General features: G+C 36.5%; 2 protein-coding genes across 3 annotated transcripts; both read left to right on the top strand.

Annotated features, from left to right (window-relative positions):
- Nucleotides 1–145: 145 nt before the first annotated feature.
- LOC128209337 (carboxypeptidase O-like) lies at nucleotides 146–9,490 on the top strand. Of its 2 annotated transcripts, none has more exons than XM_052913332.1 (7): nucleotides 146–667; nucleotides 4,439–4,540; nucleotides 5,449–5,621; nucleotides 6,060–6,155; nucleotides 6,554–6,691; nucleotides 8,277–8,366; nucleotides 8,648–9,490. In XM_052913332.1, exons 1-7 carry the CDS (start codon nucleotides 538–540, stop codon nucleotides 8,813–8,815), a joined length of 897 nt encoding a protein of 298 aa, XP_052769292.1. In that variant the 5' UTR covers nucleotides 146–537; the 3' UTR covers nucleotides 8,816–9,490. The 2 variants fall into 2 exon arrangements, with proteins under 2 accessions (XP_052769292.1, XP_052769291.1); XM_052913331.1 differs by having other exon boundaries at nucleotides 146–1,141.
- Nucleotides 9,491–10,219: 729 nt separating this feature from the next.
- On the top strand, nucleotides 10,220–13,785 carry LOC128209148 (uncharacterized). The gene is made up of 2 exons (XM_052913044.1): nucleotides 10,220–10,403; nucleotides 13,178–13,785. Exons 1-2 carry the CDS (start codon nucleotides 10,280–10,282, stop codon nucleotides 13,711–13,713), a joined length of 660 nt encoding a protein of 219 aa, XP_052769004.1. The 5' UTR covers nucleotides 10,220–10,279; the 3' UTR covers nucleotides 13,714–13,785.
- The last annotated feature ends 326 nt before the right edge of the window (nucleotides 13,786–14,111 follow it).

Raw genomic sequence — 14,111 nt, 5'->3', positions numbered from 1 at the left:
AATGGTATAAATGGTTCCTTATTAATCTCACGCCAGGGGAGACCACTGCGTTGTTGCAGATATATACGTATAGTATATTGTAACCTTTAGTTTTAATCGAATAAGAGTAATCAAGCATGGCCAAACATGTAAACAATCCTGAACTTGAAGTGCACAGGTTACAACAACTGTCACGTATATTTAAATGTAAAAGTATAGATGTTAAGTCAATTTGACAATAAATTGATCAATGCAGATTCAATAGGAATAGTGCGTTTTACAAATATATGTTGTTAATTGTTTATGACAACTTTTAGATATGTTAAATACAGAAGAAAGTAAACATAAAATGGACAGTCTAACCACAAGACCACATACTGATATTTTGATTATTTGTATCTTAAAATCAGGAAGCTTGAAATTCATGCCTTTTGAACTGTGAAATTATGCCATGCCAGCTCAGCATGTTAAAAATATAGCCATAAGTTTTATAATGTGCTGAATGGATTGGAGTATCGACTTAAAATCTTGCACATAGTTACTGACTTCAGACTAGGCATGATGAAACAAAATGAACATTTTTGTGGTTTCATGACAATCATAGTACATTTGTGGATTTATTTGGATATAAAACAAGTTTTGTCTTATGATGTTAGACCACAGAGAGAAAAATACACTCCAAATTATGGTATTTATCATAATCTTTCATCAATAAATTCAGTAATGCAAAACCTTATTAAAGAACACAGTAATATTATTCAAGATCTTTCAGAACTGTACTTATCCCGTGATGGCAATTCTCAACATGTGGTGCATATTGGTGCTAATCCTTATTCAAACAACTCCGAAACTGTGAAAATTTTGTTGTCTTTTGGAGAACATGCCCGTGAATTTCTGCCAATTGAGTCCTTGTTTTATTTCCTAAACATAATTTTGCAAAGTAAAAATGAACAAGATATTGATTTGAAAGACTTTGATGTCTATGTAATTGTTATCGCCAATCCTGATGGAAGATTGCATGTTGAGCAGACTAAGAATTTTTGTTGGAGAGGTACAGCAAATGGTGTTGATATCAACAGAAACTTTGAATGGGAGTTTGGAGGGAAAGGAAGCTCAGCGGACAAGACAGATGAAGAATACAGGGGGCCATTTGCATTCTCAGGTGAGTCCCAAACACTAATCAAAAGTAGGATTTTTGGCTATGATGGCCGAGTGGCTAGCATATCAGACTCTGGATTAGCCACAATAATGCGCGTTTAGTGAATTTAGTGAACTGTTTTTAACATTTGGATATTCATTTGTTCCCTAAACGTAGAGTTGCCAAATCAAAAATCGTCAAAGACTCTGAAGCAGCTGTTTATATGGACTAACTCTGGATCAAAAGGGCTTGGGTGGCCGTGCTATCCTTCTGAGATTTGTCAATGATTAGCACTGGTTATCACCCAGGAATGGATTTCTTTTCATGGAATATCGACAGTTGGGTTTTAGCTGAAGAGTTGAGGAATGGCTGTTGCACCTTGGAAGCACCCTTATGCCCTCATGGAGACCATCATGTGCACATTTCTGCCATATTCGTCGCTTTTTAAATTATATGGCCACGTAGCTATTAATTGAAAATAACACATATACAGGCTAATATTTGTGTATAGATTCCTTTATTCCTACATGATAATGAAGATACATAATTTATATAGATACTTTTTGTTCCTCCATAATTGAAGAGATTAAACAAACATCAAATGTTACATTAAATGTACAAAAGGAAATCTAGTTATTATCATAATAATCAATACGACAAAACAGAATAATAATCATATTATACAGATTTAATGAGTTATACAAATAAATTAAACACATAGGTAAAGACCACAGATCAGCCTGCAAGCACATTAATGCAAATCTAACCAAAAACACACGAAATAACTCGTTAAGCATAGTGTGCATAACCACAACATTCCAGGTTAAAACAGCTTTATAAAATATTATTTGCACATGCTGCACATGATTTTAGCAACATAAAGCCAAACATTGATATTTCTCTGCCCTCTTGCAGCTAGAGTTATAAATTGTATGCATCGATTGATCAGACTTCCCATCCGAGTTACAAAACCATTTAATGTACTGTCATGCTTCACTTTAAATCAAACATGAGATTAGGCAGTCTATTCACAAAAAAATATTTCAGCCAAAAAAACGGTGAGTGTTATTTAAGTGTACTTAATTCACTTGTTGCTGTAATGTACATAACGCACGTGAACATGCGATACAGTAGATAGATAGATTTATTCGTGCATATATATTTGTCATAGTAACAAAACAAATATCTCATAAAGTTATAACACAGACTGATTAACAAAGTATTAGTGATGATATCTATACTAAAGCACAACATCATTAGAATGCTTTGGATACATACGTGCGTTAATAAAGATTTAATTCAATGTGACAAATATATAACACAGGATAACCCATTCAAGTTATTCAACTTATTTCCAATGGGGTCCTTATATTAAACCAGTGAAGATAGGTGAGGGTTCTCGGAACTATGGAAGGAGTTGTGTGAGTTTTATTCATAAGCACACTGATCAATAGGGCGACAATTCACTTTCACCACGTGGATTTTCTGTTTACTGTTTTCACGCAATGATTGTCACATATATCTATATGCGCTCTTTCTATCTGATGACGGTTGTTTTAACACAGCTCGCAGCCATACAAACACTATGAGATCACAGCACATACACATGTAAAAAACTTGTTTACATTATTTTTGACGTCAGTGGGTTCGATGTATCCGGGTGCGTCCGGGCACATACCACTGTTACATATGCTGATAAAATAACACAGCTTAATACAGACGCCATCAACGCCTTCAGACATGGTAAGATAAGTGTCAAATTTAATCACAAGATGGGTATTTCGTTTTATTGATGATTTAATTTTTCGTTTGAACGGTTCGTTTACCAGCCAATAAAAATACTCCGAAAAAATCTAAGCTATGATGCACGAGAGTGTCAACCAGGTAAGTTGCATCGGAAAAGACCTAGTCACATTTCCGTGCATGATATTTAAATTCTTTAAACACACAAACAAACATTAATATTGTTTGCAGTCATTTTAAACTAGTCATGCTGATAGTTCGTAAGTGTGTCCATCTGTTCAAGGCAATTACTTCAGACTGTTACCACTTCCTGATTTAATAGCTACGAGCACGCGCTTCTAACGATGTATTCTTAGGTTATATTTTACGATGCTTAATAATCTTGTTCCCGGTGTGTGCGAGTGTGTGTGTGTGTGTGCGTGCGTGCGTGCGTGTGTGGATGGGGGGAGGGTTGATGATCCGGTTAAGACACCCAGGATGACGACGGCCTCGCCGACAAGACCGGTTGGTCGCGTGAACCATTGTTTGCATGTTACATGGTCCGTCCAAAATTAAATTACTAGCGTCATCTGCCCCAACATTGTGGCGAATAATAACACTGTTTGATGCATTACGTACAGAAAACATCCGAACGTTGGTAAACGTTTGAAGACTGGTATTTTTGGATATATGTTTTGCACAGTCCCAGACGTATTATATAAATAAAAATGCGTTGTAGAGCGCTTTTTCACTGTGGTTAAATGTCCATCGGTAATGCTTGTGGCTATCTCTGGAGTATGTTTGAAGTCTCATCGACAGAATCACGTAAGTATGCCGTTCTGCGCCGCCCGTGTGACCATCATTCACGTTACATTCGTTACGACGCTCATAAGTGGCCATAAATTGAACAGGGTCATTAAAATCCATTTTGATGTCACATCCTGTCACTGTATCACAAGCTTTGGAAGTAGCCTGTGGTGTCTGCGGGTCCCTTATGGGAACATCACCTGAGTAAAATCCATTTCGAAGGCTTGGGCAGCAAAAATCTGGGCTTTATCGATAAACCTTTCAAGATTAACGACAGGGGGTTAAGCGAATCAAGCCGGACACACTTACGAACTGCACATATTCTGACCCTTTCGTCTGCTTTTATGCCGCTACCCCAGTCGCAGAATGTTAACCACAGACACACTTAGTTAAAAGAACACTAAATTCAATACACATTCTAAATAACTCCATGAAAATATTCCAAGGTTATTTACCAACAAATTAACCACAACACAGTGTATGTCCATCACTTTCCACAATTGATAGCACCTAGCTAGATTTCAATACTATAGTTCACCATAAGGCATACCTTGACCATATCTTTCAAAACTGAACTTTAGTTTATGTTTACCTTTATATAAATTAATGATACAATTCTTATAACTCCTTGGCAAAACACCTGACGAGACTTCCATGATATAGTCATGATATATTTTAAATATTAAATGATGAATCGATGGTGTTAATTGTCAATCCATGAAGTTAAATTGATATTGCAATATTTGTTATGGTAATTGGTATGTTAGTGGATCTTCTCTTGTATTCTTTCAGAGCCCGAGACAAGAGTGTACAGACAGCTAACGAAGGATGTCAAGTTTGATGCTTTTTTGTCGCTTCATTCAGGCATTAAACAGATCTACGTTCCTTATGCAGGTTTGTATTATACATGTATAGCTTATCCTTTGTTAGAAGTAAACATCAATTTTCATATCGTATGAATGTACACACATAAGAATGATGATCAGAAAATAATTTGGGAACAAAAGACATTGTCTCCAAGTGAAGAGGACTTGGTTTTGATTTTATCGATGAGGACTTTCCTCTTATGTACCACACACACGCGCACGCACGCACACACACGGTACTGATAGCTACGTCTTGAAATATCACGGATAAAAACGTAGCAATTCGTATCGACCCATAACTGCGCCGTACCTCAACGTATAGTAGAAATCCGTATCAATCCGTACCAACACTTGGCCAAAACGTATTTTAGACTTATCCCAAACTTGCAACTCTTGAACATGCACAATTTGTCGAGAATTTGTTGAAACATGCATACGTAGACAAACGTCATAAAACGTAGTAATCCGTACTGAAACGTACCAATTCGTAGCAAACTAAGTCATACGTATTGATCTGTTGTTGAACGTATAGTTTTCCGCGACTGGCCGTACTTAAACGTAGTTTAAGGTAGTACACCGTTGACCCATCCACAGGCTTGGCAAGTTGCTAGCCGAAGTAAAACGTAATGCAACGAAGTACGCCGTACTTACATTGTTGCCTCACCATTTTTGCCCGTACAAGACGTAATTTTCCTTACTTCACCGTGTCCTCTCAACGGACCAATGCCATCTGCGCCGTACCTCAACGCACGGATATATCCGTGTGTGTGTGTGACTGTGCCATCAAAAAATTAGAAAAAAGCAATACCTATTGATGTGTTCACAGGAAACAGCTTTCACTGTGATTCATGAAGTTAAAACAGTTATGAATTAATAAAATTATGCCGATTTATTTCGTGTAAGTCTGTATATTTGTTAAAACTTTTTTATGTACAGATACAAAGTCAAAAGCTACAAATAGAGAACACGAAAATATAGCAGAGTTGATGAAATTAGCGGAAATCTTGTCCACGTGTACCAGTTACAGATACCAATACGGTAAAGCTGCTGATCTCAATGACTACACAGCAGACGGAACAGTGTTCGACTATATGGCGGGAGTTAAACACGTAACTATTGCTGGATACTTTTGTTTAGCTTGATTTTTGCACCAACGGCCCCTTAACGATATTGAAATAATCTTCAGTAAAACATTTTATTATTATTTTAAATGGTAGAACATGACCAGACATATCATCAGCGGGCTTCACGACTCTCGCTGTATTTGAAATACTGTTTGGACTACAGTCAAACCCCGACTGATTTCTTTGATTTTTTTTATACTGATGGTAAGCATTCCCGCTTCACTTGATTTTTTTTCGAGGCTCGTGGTATTTTGCCGGTACCTGGGAGTTCGAGCTAACGGGGCCCGACTGTTCTTGCAAAATAGAAATTTACAGAATTTGTCTTTGTTCAAAGTCTTTTTACATTCACCTTTTCGTTTTCTTATGCGTATAATTGAGCTCTTTATAAATGTCTTGTTTAATAATTCTTCTCCCTTATTGAAGATTCCATTTACCTATGCAATCGAGTTATGGGGACCAGAAAGGCACACAACACCAAGCTGTTTTGACCTATTTAACCCTGCTAATGAACAATTAAAGGTACCGTGAAGAAGATCGTTTCATTGATGTAGTGTACCTTCCCATTCATTCGGCCCAAACATATTTATATTTACATAGCCAAGGTTCCGCTGTTGATTTGTGACTAGAATTGAAATAAAGAGTTACTCCGAAATGGTTGAAATGGCAGTTATAAGTTTTGCCAGACGGATTTATTAATAAAAAACATATTTAAGAAGTATTAAATACCTTTCAATAAAATTGCTTGCTTTGAACCAAAATTAATATTTAGATAAAATAGAGCATTATTAAAAACTGTCTCTTTTCTTAAACTGCAGAATGTAGTTTTAAAATGCAGCAGTATTCATGTATAACAAGTGAGACTGTCTCTGATTAGTGACTTTATATTTAACTCTTAATGGTGTTTCTCTTTTTTCCAGACAGTTGTAGAAAAGATTTACCCACTGTACGTGAACTTTTTCCACTACCTCCTTTCATGGAAAAAATCGAAACAACGTGGAGACAATTTGATCAACCAACCACGGTTTGAAAAAAAAGAAAAGAATAGAAACTTACAGGTATAGACACATTTCTGTTGGTCGTAACATTAGTTTTGAATTGCTCAAATTTAAACCTTAGATAGGTCCAATGCTCTAAGACTGAGACAGTTCCAATGGTCAGTGTACATCCCAATCCAGTATACCTATACAGATGCTCAAAATCGCGAATATTCATAATGCTCCAAAACCTCTTAAACAGAGGAAGCTCAGTAGTCAAAAAATACATACCATGCTTAAGACTTAGGCTGATAGTGATACACATTTTTACACAGAGATGTCGCCTACTACCATGCTTAAGGCTTAAGGCTGATAGTGATACACATTTTTACACAGAGATATCGCCTACATCTGGCCTTGGTTTTACAAATCCATAGGCAGTTCTCATGCTCTAAATTTTGGGCAGTTCCCATTCTTATCCTCAAAATCTGAGAAAGTTTCAATGCTGAAAACCTTAGACAGTTTCCATGCTCAAAACCTTAGACATTTCCCATGCTCAAAACCTTAGACATTTCATATGTTCAAAACCTTAGGTAGTTCCCTTTTCTAACCTCGAAACCTCAGACAATTCCAATGCCCAAAACCATAGGCAGTTCCCGTGCTGAAAACCTTACACAGTACTCATGATCAGAACCTTAGACAGTCCCTATGTTCGAAACCTAAGACAGTCGCCATGTTCGAAACCTAAGACAGTCTGTATGTCCGAAACCTTAGACAGTCCCCATGTTCGAAACCTAAGACAGTCTCTATGTCCGAAACCTTACACAGTCCTCATGCTCAGAACCTTAGACAGTCCCCATGTTGGAACCCTTAGACACTCCCCATGTTCGAAACCTTAGACAGTCTCCATGGTCGAAACCTTAGACAGTCCCCGATTTCAAATCCTAAGATAGTTGTCATGCTTTAAACCTTGGACAGTTCCGATTCCAAACTTCGAAACCTCCTAACGTTTCGATGCACAAAACAGCTTCCATGTACATATATTAAGGTAATTGACAAAATAAAATGAATAAAGAAATCATTTTCAAGACTTATATTACACCCAGAAAGGTCCTACAACGGGCCTTAGTATTACACAGAGAAATGACTTATGTACAACGGGCATTGGTTACAACCATTAAAGCAATCTTTAGAAATAACCATGTTTTACAAAATCTTGCATTTTTGCATTTTTTTTTAAATGCAAATGAACATACCTCTTGTACTTGCACGATTGACGCATTGGCCACAATCAAATGAACACAGCTTTATGCTGTCATTGGCGCTATATTAACACTTGACTTAACATTGGTGCGTAAAGAGGATTTATCTTCTGCAAAGGTTTTGGTTGAGGGATTAAGACTATTTTTTTTAATATTCATGAGTGACATAAAACGGGCGCTAAGTACGTCTGACATTCTTGCGTTCAATTATTTAATGAAGGTGAACTGCTTTGAAATATACCGGTAGTCTATACTGTATGAACAGATCAATGCTGCCGATACAGACTATTTAGTTAAAATTTGCCTGTAATAATTCCACAGGGTCTTACACTAACATGTTACCATGATGCCAACTGAAAGACACACTGATAGACATGTACAGCCCATTGAAACGCTTTTTTCAGCGCATGAGTGTTTTATTCAACGAACCATATCCTCCATTGTATACGATGAGTAAAGAAGACGCCAGAAGCCCGAGAAGGACCCCTGAACAGGTTGGGTGTTTCGTTTCATTTACGACTAGGCTTCGTCTGTTTCACTTGACTTTTTTTATAAAAAAATATTTCTCGACATTATAACCATATTAAACGACCGTTGAACATATCTGCGCAATGCTCTGGAAAAAATGTACGAAAATGCATCCTAATTTTAAAAAGTACGGGGCCGATTCGTAAACTTGTCAATGGTATATTCATTTATGATTCCGTTATAAAAACATCTATATAATAAAAAGCTACATTTGTGGATTATTTAATTATTTTTATTCTATTTTCAGTCGGACAGCTTATTATTGGAACCAGTGGTTTTGTTTTCGGCATTGCTGATACTGATGATGATTCTGTTTTCGGTGAAAGAAAGAGTTAGCATCTTTAGACTGCTTCCTCATCAGAGAAGAATTATTAACCTTCGGAACCTTGGTGCCTCGTTACCATTTCTTAAATAACAATTATTGTTTAGTTTTATTTACTAAACCATTTGTTCGGCATATGCCGGGCGGCTTTAGTTAATAAAAAAGAAAAAGAAAAAACTGACTTCGTTTTGGCGCGGATTGCCTCTATACTAGAGAAACTCATAATATACATTTGTGTATGTTCGAACAGATATTTAAATAAATCAATTACTAAAACCAATTTATGTGGGTTTCTAAAGAAGCTCGGGGCATACCTACTTGTAAACGGGTATAGAGGCATTTCGCGCTGAACGCTAATCATTTTTGTTTGGTATTATAAACAATTCAGTCGGCCATACATCGAGAACTTATTTACAATTGTAATTACCACTGCTTTACATTTATTGTTGCTTTTTTATGCGCCCGAAGGATGGCATGTACTATCTGAGAATCCGTCCGTCTGTACGACCGTCCGTCTCCATGGTGACTCAACGTCAGCAATTTTACCTTTCTCTTTATTCACCTTCATCTTGTTTGATATGACCGAAAATGGTTGAAAATGATGTCATGTGGTTCATGGCGTCTGCCGAGAAAACAGACGTAGTGACGTAGCTAAAACGTATCTAAATTTGTTTTACGGCGTTTTTCGTCTTTTCCGTCGCATGTTCATGCTAAAAGCCATCTTTGTGTTTTATGGATGTTCATTTAAAACATTTATAATAAAGTGTAATTCAAAATTGGTGTACATTTGTCTTTGAAATACATGTAAGAATGCACATTTTATAGCTGATCGCAGGTACTATTAAATGCATTTAGCTATGAAGTAATGAGGGAAATATGCGAAATTTAACACAATTATGTGTGACCGCTTTGTGTAGGCCTTACTTTTCAACGTTACATGACTGTATTCATTGATTTTAAATCATATATATCGTTCTTATTTTAATACTCTGTTATTGCTGTTTTTGTAGTTTTAACGGTTGTGTTTTTTTCTCTAATCAAATGCAATGTTACGGTGCTTCACTACGGAACATTCAAATCATTGATATAATTATGATTCGGGGTTTCTCTATATATAACATGAGAACAGTAGTAGTAATGGCCGTGAAATGGAAGCGATAGTCGCTCTACCCCGCCCTTCTTAATCCGCATTAATATTTTATAATATACAATATTTGAAAATTATTACGTAAGTAGTTAGTGTTAGTGGATTTATTATGAAGTTTTTATTTTTTGTGTCTGGATTGTGCATTTGAGTGAGAGTTGGACGTCAGAATTGTTACTCCGGAAAACAGTTCTGTATCCGTTTCATCGGTCGAGTAAATAATAGTATAGTCACGCCTATTTTACCTCCGGTTACTTCCCTTGATTTCTATTTTCCAAATAACAATGGCGAAAGCAAAACGCCTCGAGGACCCTGGACAGAACTATGATGAAATTGTTGTCAGTTTTGGCAAACAAGGACAATTGTTTGTTTCTAAGGGATTTCTTATTCAGACTTCACCTGTTTTTAAAGCCATGTTTCAGGACGGCAATTTTAGAGAATCTGTGGAAGGAAAGGTCAATATTCAGGACTGCAGACGAAAATCCTTTTTGGAATTTCTCCTTTGCTTAGACCCAGCAACAATGAAAAAGGTGGACAGTAAGTGAAAAAAGCACTTCCATATGTACAAAGTACTAATAATATTATTGTATACCAATTGATAGTCATGTTCCACAATCTTTAAAAGCAAACCAAAGCATGCTTGAAGTCATTGTTTATTATTCAATCCACAAAATAATATTTAATTTGGCATTAAAATATGAACCTGATACCGGTAGTTATGACTAGTACTGATAGATATGATACCGAATTTATTTCACAAGAAACTTCGGTGGAATGTAATTTAGGTGTTGGCGTTGTGCACCTAGGGTTTTGTTTCCCCTAGAACTTACAGGGATGATAAAATTCCGGATTAATCCGGAATTCCGGATTTAAGGACTCACGGATCGATTTTGAGATTAATGTAAATCCGTTGAGTTTTTTTCTAGGGGGGAGGGGTACAGGGAACGATTCGAGCTCAGTTCGAACAATATGGGTACGAAAGGTGAGTTTTCCGGAAGTGTAATGCCGGAAATTAACGAACCTATCTACGTCTTGGCAATCGAGCTATATGATTGGTTAAGATAGCACCCGGTGATTACGGATATTACCGATGGGACTAGAAGACAGTATCCGGATGGTCGTATCCGGATATGACAGACGACGAAGGCGAATAAACGGGTATTGGAAAATTGGAAAAAAAGACCACCACCAAGTTCTAAAAACATGGATTCGTCGATTTTAAGGGTATATTTGCCATTTATTTTTAAGAGAAATTCCCGAAACGTTTCTTTTTAAGTTAATAGAAAGTGATCAAACTGAGAATGAATTTTGCGCATGTAGCATTATTTCGGACATCCCGATTCGGATTGTGTCATAATAATCGATTTTTATTTGGCCGATTGAAGTTTACGCTGTAAACCGTTTCTTTATTATTCTCATTATCTTTGACTGTTGACCATAATGGGAGGTTCAAATGAAAATTGGTTTGGTTCAAATTTAAAAAAACAACATGAATAAATATTTTGTAGTAGTAACATATATTACGTAGAGGCAGTCATTTTATTTTCTATTTGAGACGGTTCAACAAAACTTCTTGAGAACCCAGTTTGAGTGAGATTTTAATTCTATAGTTGTAATTTGTATTTCCCCATCCAGGTATGTTGATGGTTACAAAAGTCAGGGATGAAAAACACCTCATCCAGTTGTTCCTGTCAATGACTGACAGTTCAATCCAGAGGCCATGATACTTGGATTTATGGCTGAACATGCTCCCTGGCACCACAGTAGTGTGTCTTACTTAAGACACTTGCCAAAGATACAAAAGCTCTCAGCAAATTAAAACTTCAAAGGTGTACAGCATTATACAAGATGACTTACGGAGTGGCTAGCCATTTCAATGATGAACATGTGGAGGAGTTAATGGATCTCGGTTTTGTTTCAACTAAGACAAGTCAACAAACACAAACAATGAGAAAACTGTTGCAGCTATTTTTCTGCTATAGAGAAAGAAATAGTGTTGAGATATCTGGCCTCCTTAAAAATCACAAGGGCTGATTCTAAATCAATGTTCATAGAATTTGAAAGCCTGTTTGAGAGACTTGAACTGCAGTGGGACAATCTAGTTCGTGTGCTACTGGACTCATGAAACACCATGAGGCGAAAAAATCTGGCTTGGGGACCAGAATACGTCAATGTCCACCATGTCAACAACGGCCACGCTGCCAAAGCATTTAAGTCCCGTTTGGATATTACTTTGAATAATATATATAATAATTAATAACATTATATTCTCATCAAATGTGCAGAAAATGGAATAAATACTCTTATGATACTTAAAAATTGAATAAATACCACTTTTACAATAAACATTTGCATGCATGATAATTGATATGTTGTTCATTATTATAAATCAAACATCCCACAGTGTAGACTGTTCATCTGTTCATACACAGGCATTTGGTCATAGCCAGTTGAGTTTTATGGGAAGTGGACAACTGAACCAAAATGTCAGGTACATGTCTAATGCCTGTGACTTCAGGTAAAAAAGAGTAAATTTAACTTTGTTTAAAGACAAAGGTGTTGAACTTCACTGCTAAGATTCCTGATAATTGTTCTGATTGTGGATGTCTCGTGTTGAACATAATTATATCTACCAAACCGGAAGGTGTACTCCTTGAACACTATTCTAAGGCAAAAAAGGGTATTAGAATCCCTGAAATACAGAAAGCTTCGGGGGGCTTCGCCCCCCTTGTCCCCCCACCAGGGCTTTGCCCTGGACCCATCGGGAGCCTTAAGCGGCCCCCTGAACCCCACGCAGACATTTTCAGGATTGGCAACTTGGCTCTGTTATCATCCCTGAACTTAGTTTGTGGACTAAATAATGGCCCTTGCTTTTGTGACAAAAGGGGCTTATTGGTGCATCCGTGTCATATGGAACCATATCAGGTTTTAAATTGTTTTATGTTTCCAGTTTCTTGGTATATTAATGCAATCATTGGATATGCACTTCTCTCACTGGCCGTTTTGGTTGATACACTAGTGCATGCCAGTTTGGCAGGACAAACTCATTTAGCAATATTTTTACCAGACCTTTTAAGAGCAATTTGAGAACAAGTATGTGTGCCTAAATTTGGGAATATACGCCTTTATCATCATTAATTTTGGAGTGATATTCCCAAGAGTAATTTGCCGAATTTGGGAAACCTGCAAAATTTAAAGAATGCTTCGTTTGGAAATGCCGATGACCGTTGAATAGTTAGCTAACAAATAAAAAATAAAAAAATAAATTAAAATGAATATGCTTTTTATTTTAATCATTCTTTCGATTTCAGATGGTAATATATTTCATGTAGCTGAGTTGAGTGAGAAGTATCAAGTGCATTCGTTGTCATCAAAATGCAAGGCAGAGATGATGCAAATACTGGAGTCGACAATACTGAATTTAAAGGAGGGGTTTGACTTAGCCCAGCTGAAAAACGTCATAATGTGCATAAAAATATTGCAACTTTCCATAAAATTGGAAAACAAAAAGATCACAGAGAGGTCTATAAATGTTTTGGGTTGTTTTGGATCGAGTTATTACACAACACAAAGTGCCGAAAAGTTTGAAAATTTAGTTCATATGGCTGTGAAAAGTCCACTACTGGAAGGAAAACCAGTTTTCGTTAACAATATGATGTCTGACGACTTCTCCAGCGAAGGCAGCAAACTATTCAAATTACAGCAACGTTGCAAACGCTGTTTTGAGAAACTTCCTGCAGAAATTCAGAATAAGATTCTTCTTGTTCGTCTAAGGTCTAGTGAAGACAACGTTTTGAGAAAAGAACATTTAGAGGAACGTGCAAAGGATCCAGAGAATATTGAATAGTGCACACAAACATCATTCATTAATCGTTGTGTTTCTCAATGTTGTTGAAGATGAATAAACTGTTTGACGTTGTGTTGTTTTAATCATTTTTCATTGACCTCAATCAGGAGATTCTTAACACAGCCAATCATGGCAAATGGATGCCAGATTCACTAACATGGGCTAAACAAAGAGATTATTAGAATGTTATCGTATCAGAAAGATAGGATCCAGCAAAAACGTATCTCTTATCCAAACCAAATGATTCATTAGTTGTAAAGTCTATTTAAAAAGTGAAATATCATTTTTCTCTTGCAGTAATAAATCTATATAAACCACGGAAAAGCATAAACTAAAACGGCTTTGTGTTATACTAATGCATTATAGTGTACTTTACGTAACGGATATATATATTTGAT

The sequence above is a fragment of the Mya arenaria genome, chromosome 11, assembly GCF_026914265.1.
Source record: "Mya arenaria isolate MELC-2E11 chromosome 11, ASM2691426v1".
In the NCBI taxonomy this organism is placed as follows: domain Eukaryota; kingdom Metazoa; phylum Mollusca; class Bivalvia; order Myida; family Myidae; genus Mya; species Mya arenaria.
Note: the sequence above shows the minus strand (reverse complement) of the source record. Positions and strands in the feature narration are given on the sequence as shown.